This window comes from Carettochelys insculpta, chromosome 2 (genome assembly GCF_033958435.1).
Source record: "Carettochelys insculpta isolate YL-2023 chromosome 2, ASM3395843v1, whole genome shotgun sequence".
Lineage (NCBI taxonomy): Eukaryota > Metazoa > Chordata > Testudines > Carettochelyidae > Carettochelys > Carettochelys insculpta.
Window position 1 is genome coordinate 259487379 of NC_134138.1, and position 17461 is coordinate 259504839.

General features: G+C 41.6%; 1 protein-coding gene across 4 annotated transcripts in view; it reads right to left on the minus strand.

The window, feature by feature from the left end:
• ZMYND11 (zinc finger MYND-type containing 11) overlaps positions 1-17461 on the minus strand; it is a 157009-nt gene that overhangs the window by 37393 nt on the left and 102155 nt on the right. For all 4 annotated transcript variants that reach the window (XM_074985047.1, XM_074985046.1, XM_074985044.1 and 1 more), the window contains exon 3: positions 11568-11727. In XM_074985047.1, coding sequence (XP_074841148.1) covers positions 11568-11727 — 160 coding nt within the window. The remainder of the gene's footprint in view (positions 1-11567; positions 11728-17461) is intronic.

The window sequence follows — 17461 nt, forward strand, 5'->3', positions numbered from 1 at the left end:
AACCTTTGACATCTCCAAAAGTATTAACGGGACTACAATGCAACTCTGAAATAAAAACCAAATGGGCTTGCGTGAAAGCATCTCTGTCACATATCTATCATTTACAATATCGGTGTCAATTCTTCAGCACATTAGAGATACCCTATTTACTGTGCATTATCAGCAGTTAAATTATGACTCTGCAAATAACATTCATAGTCCTTTTGATTTGCTTCTGAAATACAAGGTGATACAAATTCACGGAGCCCATTTGGAATGAACTGCACTGCGAGTGAACAATTTGACGAGTTTTTTTTTTTCTTTCCTTCTTATGAGTAGCGAGGGAATCCTCCTGGGTCACTGCACTAGCAGAAAAAGGGAATTCCCATCAAGCAGCTGCCCCCTCGCTCAAGTTCACTAGTTCACTGGCCCCCAGTGATTGGCCACAACTGCTAAGTTGGAGCTGATTTGGCAGTAAAGTTGCATAATTTAGATATAACATAAAGCTCTTTTTATTCAGCTGGTTCCTTGACTTGTAGACGCATTAGCAGGGCAGCGAATATGTGTTTCACGGGCTGTATTTAAGAGGCAAAGACTGTATTATGCTCTGCAGAATTGCACTAAAAGCCCTTTTATCTGCCACTTCACCAGCTGGCTAGCTCCATGAAGCCTCATTTCTGATGTTCACAGAAAGTCTGGTTGTAGTGTGGTTGATGCAGAACTGGCAGGAAGCTGGGGCACAGAAGGGTGTGCAGGGGGTGCTGTGAGAGGGAAGTGGGGTCCCACAGAAGGCTCGGCATGCTGGACAGGGTGTTGCTCACCTCTGACACCCACTGCCAGTGGCTCCCCTACCCAGCTGTTGCTGGCAGAACACTGGATGGCAACTCTGCAGACATGCTGCCTCTGTCATCCCTCCCCAACAGCTGGCTCTGCAGCTCCTTACCCATTGGCTGGGAATAGCGACCTGTGGGAGATGCGGGGGCCCAGAGCTGGCTCTGCAGCTCCTTACCCATTGGCTGGGAATAGCGACCAGTGGGAGATGCGGGGGCCCAGAGCTGGCTCTGCAGCTCCTTACCCTTTGGCTGGGAATAGCGACCTGTGGGAGCTGAGGGGGACAATGCCTTTTGACAGCAGCAGAGTGCCTGTTTGCAGCAGAATCTCCTGTTACACATCTCCCAGAGCAGCAGGTATGGGGAGCTGCTTCCAGGGACTACTGGAGGTGAGCGCCTGCCCCCTGTCGAGCACCTTAGCCCCTCTGGTGCCCAGAGCCCCTGCCAGACCCAAGACCTCTCACAGAGCCTGTGCCCCAAACCCTGCATGTTTATTTTATCAGTGCCCTCTATTCCCCCAGCACGCTGGATAAAAGGGCTTTCACTGCATATGGGATGGTGTGGTGTTCTGTTACTATCTTGCATTTATATCTTATATGAAAAATCAAATGCATTCTACATCTGAAATGTGACTTTTCATGGAAATCAACAGGAGATGAGCGGGTTCAGCACCTTGAGGGGAGGCAAACCCAGCACACGCAGAATGTGGCACAAGGGATGATTAATGGGTGGGTTCACTTTCATGTATTCTATTTTACAAAGGCTTTGTGTCTTTCTTAATCTAGGAATATACATTTTACACCTCAACCCCAGAAAACTACCATGGGACAAAAACGTCAAGCTATCCAGAATATCTGACATTTTAAATATAGATAAACTTGAGGGAACAGAGTGCGTCAGCATGCCTAAGCCTTTTCTGTTGAATAAGGTATACATTTGTTGTCATGGTGAGAATTAACTTTCAGCGTAAAAAGAAAATGTTCATTATAAGGCAAATGTACATGGGAGAGAAATGCTTGATCATTACTAAAGGATATTTACTTAGTTATAACTTGAAATAGGTAATCTGTAATTTGCATAACGTGTCAGTCTGTGGTATAATTAACATACCATTAAGCAGGAGATATTGACAGTAAAATTAACAGTAACCAGACATCATCATTGTAATGATTAGACCATTCCCATATATCTGTGAGCCAAAAGAAACACTCTTCCCAAAAGAAACAGCAGTCATAATTACTGCAAAAAGTGTACAGTATAAAACAAAACAGCAAATTAATACAAAAGGCACAGATCTAGTATTTTGCCATAATCACTTTGGTGCTAAGCTTTTACATGAAGCTCTAATAAGAAAATAAATGTGTGGTTAATGCCTTCTGTGAAGATTTTTGCCAAAAGGGATCACCTCTCCTTCACACAACCAATATATTTTACTAGGACTGGCAATTTCTTATTTGTTAATTTGATTTCCCCATGTCCTTTAAGGTTAGTCCAGACAGCAGGTACAAGTGATTCTATCAGCAAATGGGAAGAAGGTAGCAGAGGGGGAAAGCAAAGCTCTAATGATGAAACTTCTCTAAAAGCAATCCTACTGGTTGATCCTACTCTGTTACAAACTGCCCAAGCCATCCACATTATTGATACATGGTTTTTACTCCAGTGAAACTGAGGGGTCTTACTGACTGTTTCCATTATGAGAAGAAATTGACAACGGAATCAGGTATTTCTTTGATGAAATCCTGTTTAATTACCAATATCATACATAAGGTCCTTCTTCCTGAACACTGTAGGAATCAAACAACAGGACACAGTTTATTTGTTTCCAGTTCCAAGAGTCTTCCCACCTAGCACTCCTCTCAAAAGCTCTCTCAGGCTATGTTTACACTGCACCTTTCACTCAACGTAAGACACGTAATTTGAACTACTCAGATTGTGCATCTTATTTCAAGTTAATTTCAAAATAGGCTATTATGGCATTTAGCGCTGTCTACACTCTGCCAAATGTCGAAATACTGTGCTATTTTGAGGCACCCCTTATTCCTCGTGCAACAATCTATAGATGGATGCCAAAATAGCGTGGTTGGCATTTCGAAAAATATTTCCAAATACTGGGTGCATTCCGTAGATGTGAATGGTTATTTTGGGATACCTTGGTATCCTGAAATAGCTCTGCAGTGTAAACACATCCTCACTTAGCTTTTCTTTGGGGTTCTGCTAAAAGTGCTTCTCCAGCTCCCTCTGGAGATGCCTTGATGCCTTTGTGTACTCCTATTAGGCTTCTTTTGCTTTCCTCAGACACACAACTCCCTCAAACAACACCCATTCAGCCAGTCCACTAGTGTAGATTCCTCACTGGCCTTGCAAGTGGCCTGAGTTGAATTACTTTCTATATTTATCCCGAATCAACAGTAGCCGTTACACCCATCAGCTTCACCAAGGTTTCACCCAGCCTCCAGCCATATTACATATCACTCTCAGAAATGTATGCAATCAGATCTCCACAAACAGAGCAAAAACAGAGAAAGGTGTCTGGACTTACACAAAGAAAAGGAAGAAACCAAGATGCATTTTTTCAGAACAAGTACATAAATGACTGAGACATGTAACAGTCACTAATGTCGACTGAAGTCACATGGTTACATCCTTTTGCACCAGTCTGAAAAATCTATTCTCAAATGAGCAAATAATTATCATTTTCCAGCACGGAAAACCCACGGGACATGAGAACACCAGACTCCAGCTCCAGGACAGACAGAGTACGTACCAACAAGCTACAACATACATGACAGACATACTAAAAGCAGAGATTCCGCAGCACAGAAAGGCAGGTAAAGATGTTCAGAAAGATGTATTCTACACCGCTTTACTGACAAAATACCACCTCTCTCACTCTAAGGGATTGAGAGATAAATGTTTTAAAGTGATTCATGGTAGAAGGTCAAACCTCCCAGCAAAGCATGCATCCTTTACAGTCTCAAGTCCAACATGGCACCAAAACTTAAGAAGCTATTGTGATTGTATGCAGGCACTTTCTATCCTAAACTGTGGGAATGGATACAATAAGAAAAGAAAACACTTTTGAACCAAATGGAAAGGGGAAACAATCTGGAAAGGAAATGAAGAATAGACTTGCTCTTTACTGTACTTTGAGCCATACTGTGCAGAGATCCCTACCTGGTATTTCACCACAATACCATCCTTCCACTTTCCTGGAAGAATGCATACCAACTGGAAAGGTAGTTTTAAGGTTGACAGCATTCCTTGAGAACTCTCTCCTGGGGCACTTGTATGTGTGGTTAGCCCCATGCTAAGGTTCTGCATGCCTAAAAGGCAATGAGTCTTGGCTTTACTGTATGAGCAATTTTAAAACATCTCACCCATCAGGTAGGAACTCACAGAGTTCTACCATGCTTCTGAAGGCAAAAATGGCAGATGCGTGGAAACTCAGGGAGCTGTTGTTCAAGCGTTTAATCAGCCCATACTCAAAGGCATGTGATTCAGGAATGTCACATCTGAAAGGATTTAATTTCCTGTCTTTACATTCACAGTCCATGAAAACATTCTAGGTTCAACATTTGCAAAAGCATGGAAATCTCCTGCTTGGAAAATCTCTCCCTCTTCACATAACACTAAATTTATGTGGCTAAGATCCCTCTAGCAAACAGAATGGTTGAGAGCATTCCAAAAATCCAGACAACTCTGACTTCCGGGCAACTTCAGAGATATTAGGATGAAATCTGGCCTGACCATCATCCACTTCTGATGGGCCTTTCCAATCAAGGGAAGGAGGTAAAAGGTGCATGCTAAGTTGAAGTTCCAAGAGTGAGTGAGAGCATCTACACCAAATCATTACCAAATCATCAAATGTAAAGAACATCCCTACATTCCCATTTAACTGGGAGATGATATGGAAAGTTTCCACATCACAAATTCCTCATTTGCTGTAAACAGGAGGAATTCTGAGGGCAACAGACACCACTCTCCTGACTAGTTTTGGCTTCAGATTAGCCAGCCCCACCCAAGACTTAGTACACAGAACAGAGATGGCTTATCTAAACAGGAAATTCCTTTCAACCCACCAGATGACTCTGACATGCTTTGGCTGACATACTTCTTCTCTTCATATCCTTTAAATTACTGATGCATTCCATGCTGGTTGCATTGTCAGTCTAGATTACCATTTCAAATTGTCCTTCTGCTTGTGGCTGAAATGATAACTGAAGATAAAAATAATTCTTCCAGAAAGTTGCTCAGGAGCCCCTCTCTAGCAGCAACTATCAGTCACTGACACACTGTATCCTAAAAGTGAGACCTCCCCAGAAAAGATCCTGTCCTGTGTGACCACCATCGTGTCAGAGTAGTGGATATTCTGTAACCACCAGACCAAAATTAAGAAGCCAAAATCAGAATAAGAACATGCCCACAGCAATAGTACTAGACATGTCTTTAAGATGGAAAGGCACATGCAATTGAAAGCACATACATGCTGCAACCAAGGTTGCCTGGCTCAAAAAGTTGGCTTATACTTTCACTATTTAAGCTCCAAAAAGTCACACTGTACTTAGCTGAGAACTGAACTTGGTCCCAACGCGGGGAAGGTATCGTTACTATCTAGCATCAGAGAAGAGAGTCTAAATAACACTGAAGCCTACTGAACAACAGGCTGAATCCCACTCTGCCCCCTTCTGTGGAGAGCAGTAACCCACTGTGAAAAACTGAAACAGTTCCTGGAAGGCTGGCAAAGAGGATGGTTTGTGCATCATCCAAGGCCATTTAAAACAGATCACAACTAGAATCCTCTTTTCTCAGAAACTGACCCCTGCAAGTGTGACACAGCAAGAAATCATATCACCTTAACATTTTGGCCTAATATCAATCTTTTGGGAGTTTCCTCAGACCCTCAGAATTGTCTTGAAAATCTCAGGGGCTGTGGCCACACTTGGCCAAAACTTTGAAATGGCCACACAAATGACCATTTCGAAGATTAATTATGAGGTGCTGAATTGATTATTCAGCACCTCATTAGCATTAGGACGCTTCTGGCCACGGTGCTTTGAAAGTGCTGCTTATGAACGAGCGCAGCTTGGGGTGGCTACACGGGGTCCTTTTTTAACGGACCCCACACATTTCAAAATCCCCTTATTCCTCTCAGCGCAGGGGAATAGGAGGATTTCGAAATGCGCATGGTCCTTTTGAAAAGGACCCCTGTGTAGCTGCGCCGAGCTGCGTGCAGTCAAAAGTGGTTCTTTCGAAGCACCGCGGCCAGAAGCGGTTTAATGCTAATGAGGCGCTGAATATTCAATTCAGCGCCTCATAATTAATCTTCGAAATGGTCATTTGCATGGCCATTTCGAAGTTTTGGCCAACAGGGTGTTTGATTATGCTAGAGAAATTTGCCATAGCAGCTCTGAAAGTGAAAGTGATGGTAAAGCAAGTAGAGGGAAAGAAATTGATTTCGTCTCAGGTTACTTGAGACTGAAAGTAATCTGAAGTCACTTTGACTCTGTAGCTTTACTTTCAGATACAAATATATAATTTCAATATTTATTTCAAAGATCAGAAATGTCCTGAGAGTATGCCGAAGGATTCTGTTAAGACACCATTGTGACCAACTTGGTATGTTGAGGGTTTGTATGTTGAACAGATCAGATTAATAATTTTGGATGGGATGCCACGGTGTTGCAGCAGTTTCCACAAAGTGTCTTTATCAGCTCTGTCAAAGGCTTTTTGGAAGTCTATGAAGACTTACAGGGTGGCGTTCCACTCAAGCGATTGTTCTATGATCAGACTGAGGCTATGTCTACAATAGCCCCCCACTTTCAAAAGGGGGATGCTAATGAGACACTTTGGGATATGCTAATGAGGCACTGCAATGAATACACAGCACCTCATTAGCATAATGGCGGCCGTGGCACTTCGAAAGCGACAGATCTTGTACTGACCAAATAGGAATAAGGGGAGTTTGACGTGTGCAGGGTCCTTTTGAAAACAAGCCGCTCGCAATCAAAAGCGGCATTTTTGAAGTGCCGCGGCTGCCATTATGCTAACGAGATGCTGCATATTCATTGCAGTGCCTCATTAGCATATCCTGAAGCGTCTCATTAGCATCTGCCTTTTGAAAGGGGAGTGCTAGTGCAGACATAGCCTGAAAGTTGCTATTTGGTCAGTACAAGATCTCACGGTTTGGAAGCCAGCCTGTTCTTCCCTGAATTGTCTATCAATTTCTGTCTTCATTCTCTCCAATTCAACACTTTCCCTGGAATAGACAGTTACGTGATGCCCCTCCAGTTCCTGAAATTCACAAATAATAACTGTGAAGACGAAACAGCAGATCTTCAACACAAATGTGAAGAGTGTGCTCTTGTATGTATGTGAGACCTGGCATACTAAAACGTTTTCAAATCACAAGCTACAGACGTTCATAAACAGATGCCTGACCTACATCCTTCAAATCAAATGGAAAGCCTTAGTCACAAATGAGGAGTTTTGGAACGGAGTAGGACAAGAACCACTTGATGTTCAAATCGAGAGAAGAAAGTGGAGATGGCTAGGCCACACTGTCAGAAAACCATCATGCAGCATAGTCCGTCAAGCTCCCATATGGAACCTGAAAGGAAAATGCAAAAGAGGGAGACCTCAGATAACGTGGAGATCTACTGAGATTGAAGAACAACAACTGAGGTACTCCTAGAGTCAGCTATAAGTTTTGTCCTGAGACAGAGTGAAGTGGAGGAGACTTGTAGATGACATATGCTCCACTTGAAGTGTAAGGGTTAAGCTGTAGAAGTAGTAAGTCGGAAATGTCCAGAACTGAATTAACGAGTCTGGATGCATTTGTACATGAGGAAGATCTTATGGGTTTCAGCTTCCTATTGCAGACTTGAAACACTGCAGCTACTGAACTCCCTCCCCCCTCAGAAGCATTCACCGTGAAACTACCAAACACTGACAAGAAGGAACGGGTGTGAAGGGAAGTGGTTTGGAGATGTGGAGAGAGGGCTGAAAATTCAGAAAAGGAAAAATGATTTCTTACTCTGTCACATCGGCATGGATGAATTTTTGAGAAAAGACGACCAGCAAAAGCATGCTTAGCGAACCAAGAGAGCTGCCTCTGGAGGCAGCAAGTAACTGAGCACAGTCAGTCAGCCAGTCCCCTTACAAAAGAGGACTTCCTGCCTTCTTCCTGCCTCCACTGTCTGTGCAGCAGAGAAATGGCACAAAGCACTAAAATCAGTTGTGGGGCGTTCCCTCTTCACATCACCAGAGAATCTGTCCATTACTTGACAAATTCAAACCACTGCAGTAGTGTAAACTGAGCTGTTTGTGCCAGTCAACTGCACAAACCAGACCTGCTGAATAATACAACTTCATTTTAAGGTCAGAGTAGCATTGTCTGACTTCATGAATGAATGTACATTTATTTTTAAATAGAGAATCCCTCTCAATTTGGTCTTGAGACTCTTAACTCTGTAGAACAGAGTCAACATTTAAAGCATTAAAGCATTAAGAATAGTCTCTACCACGATTCTTAACAATACTTGTTGTGGTTAGGACTAAGAAGAGCACATGATATTACTTATCATGCACATGTATTAAGAACAGAAATAATGTTTTACAGTGAACTGTAAACTGCCATCACCTGAGTTCAGAGTTCCCCATTTCTTCTGCAAAAGGGGATGACAACACTGGCACCTAAAACAAGGTGAGGTGCTGCAGCAGTGAAAATGCAGTGGAAATGCAGAGTTCTAAACTAATATGGCAGATACAAAAATGCTTATCAAATACTCTGCTTACAATTGTATTTATGTATAATATGAGGATGCAATTTGAAAAGCTGGTTAGAGCAATACCATTTCTATGGATGCCTAGCTAGCAAGCAAAATGGGTAATTGGACAAACGGAAGCATTACTAGTGCAATTATCTTTGTCATATGATTTATTTGTAAGAGATATCAACCTGTAGATATGTTGTCCATTGAGTTATGCGTTGTCATTGATTTGGGATCTTACATAAATCGATGTGTGTATGAGCATGTGTGAATGGTTTTCTTCATGTTTAAAACTGAATTTTCTTGTTCTTGTCATTTTTTTCAGAACACTAGTGTCATTTTAATAAAAGTTCTTATTTATTTTTAAAACATTACCACAGAAAGGTCATCTCTGACACAAAAGCCTTTCCATAACCACAAGCCCCCATGTATCTCAGCAGCTCCATTTCAGTGTTTCTAAATGCACTGAAATTTGCTTAAAGTGTTATATTAACACAGTTTCATAAAATTTGAGAGAGAACCCTTGAAGCTGTGAACCATGGATTTGTGATAGAACCTTCAAGCACCATACCACAGAATATTTAACCCTTTCAAAGAGAAACCCAATCAATGATCTTTAGCAGAGCATATGTCAGCCTACCGGATAGAGCAATTAGACTGATACAGATATGTAAATGATCAAACTAAACCAGTTATCCATGCATAGCAGCTGTTACATAAGCTGTATGATTTGCTTTTTATTATTATTAATTTGCAAAGCAATCAGTTCATGTTATGCACTAAGGCCAACACGCGCCAACGTGGTTGCTTCAAATTAGACACATTTATTAATAGTTAGTCACCTAGTAAGAGGGAGATGTGAGTGCTCAGCATCTCTGAAGCTCAGACCATTTAACTGAGCTTTCATATGTGTTTTGATGCCTAAATTCAGGCCTAAAACTTGTAAGATGTAATGGCTAAAAGGATATATAAAGTAATTTTTATATCTGGGATTGAGTTTTGTTTGTTAATTGCTTGAAACAATTTTTCTTTACTGACTGGGTATGATGCATAGCCAGTGGACATCTTTCAACAAGTTTACAATCAGTTTCATGTCTACACCGCAATAAAAATCCTATGTCATTAAGTCTCAGAGCCTGGGGTAGCTGATGCAAGCTCCCACAGCTTGGGCTGTGGACCTATAAAACTGCAGTTTAGCTGTTTGGGCTATGCGGGAATCTGGGTTGTGAAACCCTGGGTAGGACAAGGGTCTTAGAGTTTGGCCTCCAGACCATGTCCAGATATCTAACTTGCAATTTTTGTACCCAACAACCCCAAATCCCATGGCCGTTTCTACACAGGCCACTTCCTCTGGAAGTGGCATGCTAATACATGGAGCGAAAGATGCTAATGAGGCATGGATGCAAAATCCCCGTGCCTCATTAGCATAATGTCATGTGATTTGGAGTCCAGAAGACTGTTCTTCCAGACTCCAAAACGCCGTGTAGAAGCACGGCCCTGGGGGTCCTTCCGGAAGGAAGTCCTCCTTCTGGAGGCCCCTTCTCCCCAAAAACTTTTGGGGAGAAGGGGCCTCCAAAAGAAGGACTTCCTTCCAGAAGGCCCCCCAGGGGCTGCACTTCTACATGGGTAGAAGCATCACCAGCATCATTCCTAATACTGAGTGGATTTGTGATCAAAAGATGCAACAACACTCTTCCCATTAAAAAGAAGTCAAATGTTACTTATTTTTATTTCCCAGTAGTTTTCTGTAAAAATAACAAATTTATAAAAACACAAAATTTTAAAATGTTTTTCATACCTGATTTGTTTTCCATTTCTTTTTAATAAAAAATTTCTTTATGCATTTAGGAAGTACAGTCCTTTTATGACAGCATCATCCTGTCTGTTTTTGTCCAAAAGCACAACACTAACCCTCCTTCCTTTGGCTGTTATATTGTTGTTTTGTTTTGTGTTTGCACTTAATTTTTATACTTAATTCTAGGGTTACTAACTGTCCTATCAGAAGAACATTAATTGTCCATTCAGATGATTTTCTTGTTTTTTTGTTGTTTGTTTTTGTTCTTTTTAAAATAAAATACATCTAACAAAACTAACTCTTTTAAATCAATTATTGAGCATTACGTATAGCAATTTTTCAGTTTGAAATCCTCTATGCACCCATGCCACCCCAACTGGAATGTATCTGTTCCATTGATATATTCCAAGCTCAAAAGTATTCCATGGCCAAATTACTTTGGGAAACGCTGTCATGGATAGTTAAAGATGTCAGTGGAGTCAAAGTGACACCAGTAAGGTTTGTACTGAAAATCTCCACATAGGACCATAGGAGGTGAAGCTATGTCACAAGTGGAATAAATGAACAAAGCTGTGTAAAGCCGCAGACAGGCTGTGTCTATGCTACAAAAATAACTTTGAAGTTTCTTACTTTGAAGTAAGCAACTTCAAAGTAGGAATGTCTACGCACACCCTACTTCGAAGTAAACTACAAGGCAGAATTTCTATGGAACAGGGAGGGCTCAAAAGTAAACTTCGAAGTAGTACACTACTCCAGTCCCAGGAATGGAGTAAGGACTTCAAATCTGGGCTCCCTATCTCGAAGTTAACTTTGAAGTAAGGGAAAAATGTGTGCAGACTCTCTGCTGGCTACTTCAATGTAGTGCTTAACTTTGAAGTTAACTTTGAAGTTAGTTTCTAGTGTAGACGTACCCACAGTGTTCCAAGGCAGCACATGCAGAGCCCTACAAGGCAGAATTTCTATGGAACAGGGAGGGCTCAAAAATACAACTTTTCCATGTACTCCTCCTCCTCCTACTACTACTACTAATAACAATAAATTTAAATAGTAAAACAGTGTTTGTGAAACAATACTCCATTGTTCTCAAGTAACACCAGTAGCTCATCAATAAAAAATTGTTAATGGAAATTCAAACAGGCTCCATGTCAGTATATCACAAAACACAATTTAACTTCTTCTAGATATTATACTCACAATTTCATCTCCTGGCAACCAGTACCCTTCTTGTTCAATACCAGCTTTTGATCCCTTACATCCCACAGTCAGGGTTTCAACAATGAGCCCATCCTTCACGGCTAAGCTCAACTGACGTGTGGTCTCTTTTGGATGCATACCATGGACTCGAGACATATACCTGCACATAGAACACAAAAGAAATGTTTCAAGAATAGTTTTTAAATGTTACCCCTCTTTGTTTTTTTTTAACACAATCAAGGGTAAAGATATAAAGTTTATTAACTGATTTGGTATCACAGCAGTTGCCAAGTTTTTGTTTTTTATACATGTATAACATTACACCTCCTTCCAAACAAGTTTTCCCCCCCAATAGGGTCAACTTTGTGTAAGCACTTAGAAAAGTCTGAGTGCAGTGGCACTGCAGAGGGATTTTCCAGAAAGATTCTCACAGCTGATTACTAATCAGCAACTGGTATTTTCAGCAGATACACGAAGAATTCTCTACTTTCAGTCCCAATCTGGGAGAACAGTAAGCTGTACACTCAAACTACGAGCTTCAACAATTTAACCCACACAGATCATAGTACAGAGTGAGGCTAGGAACGTAACATGGTATATTCATTAATCTGAAAGAGACAGGATGATCACAAACAATAAAATTCATGCAGTAAACACAAAACCTTAAGAGTGTCCCGAGTTACAGCAATGTTTTGTTCTTTGCTCAAGATGGCCAACTGGGAATGGCCACTCTCAAGTACACTGGAAAAAGCAAAGAATGTACAATAGACTATTTGGCACTTGAATTGTCTGCAGATCAAGAAACGTCATTTAGATTTGGTCTGGTATAATAAATGTTTGCATATGGGTAATTTGTTCTTCCTAGGCAAAAACAATGTTAACTTGAAATAGAGAATGGTAAATGTTTCTCCATTCACAACAAATGCAGTGCAAGAACAGGATTAGTTTTTGTTTGTTTGCTTGTGTTTGTTTGTTTGTTTTTATAAACACCCCACAAAGGCACAAAAGAACATTTGTGAGACACCGCTGTTTCTGGACTATGTGTGAAGATTAAAAATCAAGCAGCAGTTAAGTGAATGACTGAACTGCATAGGGCCTGAGCTGAAATCAGCGTCTATATTTTTCTATCTATGTATCTGTCACAGTTACAAGATTATTAAACTTCTGGGCTCTTACCGAGTTCATCCCATAAGGCACCTTCAGCTAGCCTGTGGTGCAATTCTGTATTTCTCCCACCCTTAGATCAAACTCTAGGTTACAGTATCTAGTGTGTCAGTTGTGTTTATTGAGCAAGTCAGACTGAGTTCTGGTACCTGCAGTTCTTCCCTTTAGGAATGGACGACCAGTTGGAATTAGTGACAAAACTGTCTTCAACAAAAAATTATAATTTAAACGGTCAGAACAAAGCAAGTCAAATAGTTGTCATGCATGTCTACCTTATGTAAAGGCTTACAGTCCCTGATGGTAATCTAGGAAGGCTTAACTTCTTTACCCACCCAAGTCCCTGTGTCTCAGCATCTTGGACCGATTAAAGATATTAAGTCAACCACTCTGTCTCTAATACTCTGACAGTGACCATCCCAATAACTAGGTCAATATACAGTAGGTGTAAATTATTACAGAGCAGCTCCAGTTCTGTCACAGTATCTACAGGATCTGAGTTGGCTAAGAACTGTGCACGCCCAATTATTTTTGTTTCCAGGGCCTGCTTGTTTTTCTCATCCATCTTTTGTCTTGTTTGCTAGGTCAAAAGCTCTTAGGAGCAGAGACTGTACAATGTCTAGCACAGGCGTACGCATGCTTCATTGCATTGCAACCCCCTTCTGACAACAAAACTCACTACACATCCCCAGACGGGAAAACTGAACCCTGAGCCTGACTGAGTCTGCCACCTCAGGCTGGGGAGGGGAACGGGGCAGGGGTTCTGACTCAGACAGTGGGGCTCAGGATTTGGCTTCTGATCCAGGCAGTGGGGTCTGGGATTTGGCTTGGGCCCAGGACAGCGAGCTTTGAGTTTTGGCCCCAGACTCCAGACAGTCTAGTACCAGCCCTGGCGACCCCATTAAAATGGGACTGTGACCTTAGTTGCAAGGTATTTTTAAAGTCTCCTGCTGGCCCCCACCTTCTGCACTTAAAGTGCCAGCCTGAGGAATGGCATTGATGGACAAACTCTGGGGTACCAACCCACTGGTTGAGCACTGGGCAGGGGTGGCAGGTCTAGCTCAGTGAGGGCCCAAGCCTGTCTGGCCTTTAGGTGCTACTAATGGCGCCACACCTGACATAGGCACTTCTACCCTGTACTACTTGACAACATAGGTCCAAGCACCAGAGGGAGTGTGGGAGTGGGAAAGAGAAGGGAGGTAGAAGCCAAGCATGACAAGTCTGCATCTCCTGCATGCTAGAGGAATTCCCATATGGCCAAATGAGTCTGCTTTCTGGTCTCTCTGTACTGTCACAGAGCCAGGTACCCACAAGAGAATCTGGTTCAAACATATTATTCATAATAGCAAAACACAGGCTTCTGCACACTTAAGCCACAGGTATTTGGACCTTGGATTGTCACTTTATTTAGAAGACAACAACTAGAAGAGTTATGAGATCTGCCTGAGTAATCCAAATTGTGGACCACTGCTGTTATGCTTTTTCCTTCTGCATGTGTCCATTTTTAGTCTTTCCAAGTCTGACAGAGTCATAACATTTAAAGCCAGAAGGTAACCACCATATCATCTCTTCCTATTACTTGTATATTACAGTCTTCTCAGTCTGTGTCTTCTTTCTGTTTATCTTTCTTTTTATTTCTGTTCTTTTCTTTGTAATTCCCTCTGGTTCCTTCCTGGGAGAAGGGACTGGGAGGAAGGGGTGTTCTCAGCAGAAGGAGCAGGGTGTCTGAGGACCCCTCTGGCTAAGGGCCAGAATCACAGTCCTGTGTCCATTTGGATACCCAGAGAGGCTGCCATTGACGGAGCAGGCACTTGGGGAAGAGGCAGCATGGATGCAGAGCCCCAGGAGTGCAGCCCTATGGGACATCAGCCAGCCTATGCCCCTGGCCCTCCCCACCTGCTTTGGGGTTGCACTCCTGGCCCCTGCCGTGGGGCTCTGCAGCCGCTCTGCCTTTTCCCCAGAGCATCTCCATGTGAATTGCTAACTGTGGGGGAGCAGCTTTCCCTGTAAGTGCTCAAGCTTGGGAGCAATCAATGGGAACTGTGGACCTCTACAGAAATCTGGACCATAGAAGCTGAACCTGTACTGTGTTTCTTCACAAATGTCAACAGCCATTTAAACAATGAGGGTAGGATCCTCAGCCACTGTAAATCAGGGGAGCACCACTGAATCAATGGAAATATATCAGTTTTCAGAAGGGGAAGAGCTGTACCAGATAGTTTAGTGATGACACTGGACAAAAACGTGAAATACCGTGATCCAAGTCTTCAGATTCCAAATGAGGCTTAAGCTGCTATACACCCAAACCTTCACTTGCTGGCATAGCACAGAGTGGTTACTGGCACTAGTCCAGAATTACTGAATCCAGAGGCATAAAGAGCTAATGCCTTAAACCTAAGTTAAGGATAAACACAATTCCTTATCTATTCATGTTCACACATGCATGTGCAGAAGCACACACCCAGGTTATTTAAAATTGTATTTCTAAGGTGTGAACATTTGTTGACACACAATTATGCTTTTACTTGATACTCTCACTTCCCCCATGACACACCTGACATGTTCAGTCCTCACTTCTGCAACTCCTCTGGACTTATTAAGAAAATAAAATAAAATAATAATATCATTGTTTTGGATGGGTGAGAAGATAGCACGGAGACAAGATCATGGAATCCTAGGGCTGGAAGAGACCTCAGGAGGTCATCAAGTTCAGCTCTCTGCCTAAAGCAGGACCAACTCCAACCAAATCATCCCAGCTACGACTATGTCAAGCTGGGACTTAAAAACCTCTAGGGATGGAGATTCCACCACCTGTCTCGGTAACGCATTCCAGTGCTTCACCACCCTCCTGGTGAAATAGTTTTTCCTAATATCCAATGTAAACCTCTCCTGCTGTAACTTCAGACCATTGCTCCTTGTTCTGCCACCTGTCACCACTGAGAACAGCCTCTCTCCATCCTCTTTAGAGCTGCTTTTCAGGAAGTTGAAGGCAGCTATCAAATAAATCCTTTAAGATAATTATAATTAGTTAATATGCTGAATCAACCTATTTCAATGAGGGGTAGTAAGTATACTAGAGAAATAAGCACAGGACTGGGTATCACACATTCCTAAATCCCAGGTTCTGCTCTACTATAGACTATGGGCAAGCTACTCCTGCCTTACTTTTTCCAGCAGTAAAAGGGGGATAACAAATCCTACCTCTTAGAGATTTTTTGATTAAATAACTAACATCCTTATGGGGCTCTGAAGATCTAAAGCACTAATAACATCCTTTTTTTAAAACAGCACACTATTAACATTCATATAAAAGCATATGTGACCATGGAAAATATTTGACTAAGACAACGTGGAAATATTTGTAGAAAAGTCAGGTCAAAAATCCTTATTTATATCAAAGCATGTACAAATGTACATAAAACATCAATTTACAGAGATTATAAAGCAAAACTGCAGATTTTGTGGGGAATCCAGTCCACTTCAAGTAGGGCAATGGCTAAAATATGCAGTTGTAGGAAGTCAGAAAAGATGATTTTTGAACTGTCAAATATGACAGGCTGGCATAAAATGAGAACAACAGAAATGTGCAGAACCCTTCACAAGCATGATGTAGGGAGTCTTAACAACTTCACGAACTCTATTACTGAGGCAAGGAGAAAACACTGTTCAAATGTCTAATTGCCCAAACAGCCCTGGAAGTCAGAGTCTTCTGCTGGTAATGGATACACAGAAACAGCTGTCATCAAGAAGCTATGGAATAAAGAAAAGAGACAAAGCAATCTCTGATTGCTGTTTTCCAAAAGTGCTGATTAGCTTAATCTTGAAGATGAGGGTAAAGGAAATACTGGTTAGTTATGTTCTTGTCCAATTCTCCATTTATCAATAGACTTGGGAAGCAAAATATGCACCTCAAGGTTATTATTATGCAGTCAGCCCAGAAAAGTAAAACAAACCCAGGTGAAAGGTATGAGAATATTGATGGGGAGAAAGTAAAATCCCTTAAGTCACCAAATTGGCCCTAATCATTTAGGAGGTTGAAGCAACCACTTTGAAATATGGCTCATCTGTGCAATGGGGAGTTAGTGCTAATCCTCACTAGATAAAATGAGGGTGTGTCTGATATAAAGAGAAGGTTCATCTAAATAATCTAGCCAGATGAGGTACCTAGTCTGCAGGACCAAAAAAGAAAAAAATCCTGAGGAATCTTAGATTACTGCTCAATAGAACAGTATTTATAGCTCATCTTTCTCTGTGTTCTCCATCTGTAAACCACACTGAGATTAGTGTAGGAGAATATAGCAGGATGACAGTATTTGCAATAAACATTTAAGATGAGGTTACAGGCAACATTTTCAACAAATGCAGTGATCTCACCCTTTGCCTTTGGATGTGATTTCCTGATGCACTTTTGTTTATTATAAGTATTAAAATTCATTTTTGACACTCCATAAAATACAAATCTGTGACTTGAATCATTGAATAGTTCCTGGTAAATGCAGGGATGGAACTATTTGTTCTTAATAAATTCATGTTCACTGTTACTTATCACCTAATTTTCATTTGGGTGTTTGCAAACTGATTGCTTAACTGGTAACGGAGAGGGAGCCGTGCCAGTTTATACACTATCAAAACAAAAAGCAGTCAAGTAGCACTTTAAAGACTAGCAAAATAGTTTATTGGGTGAGCTTTCGTGGGACAGACCCACTTCTTCAGACCATAGCTAGACCAGTGGG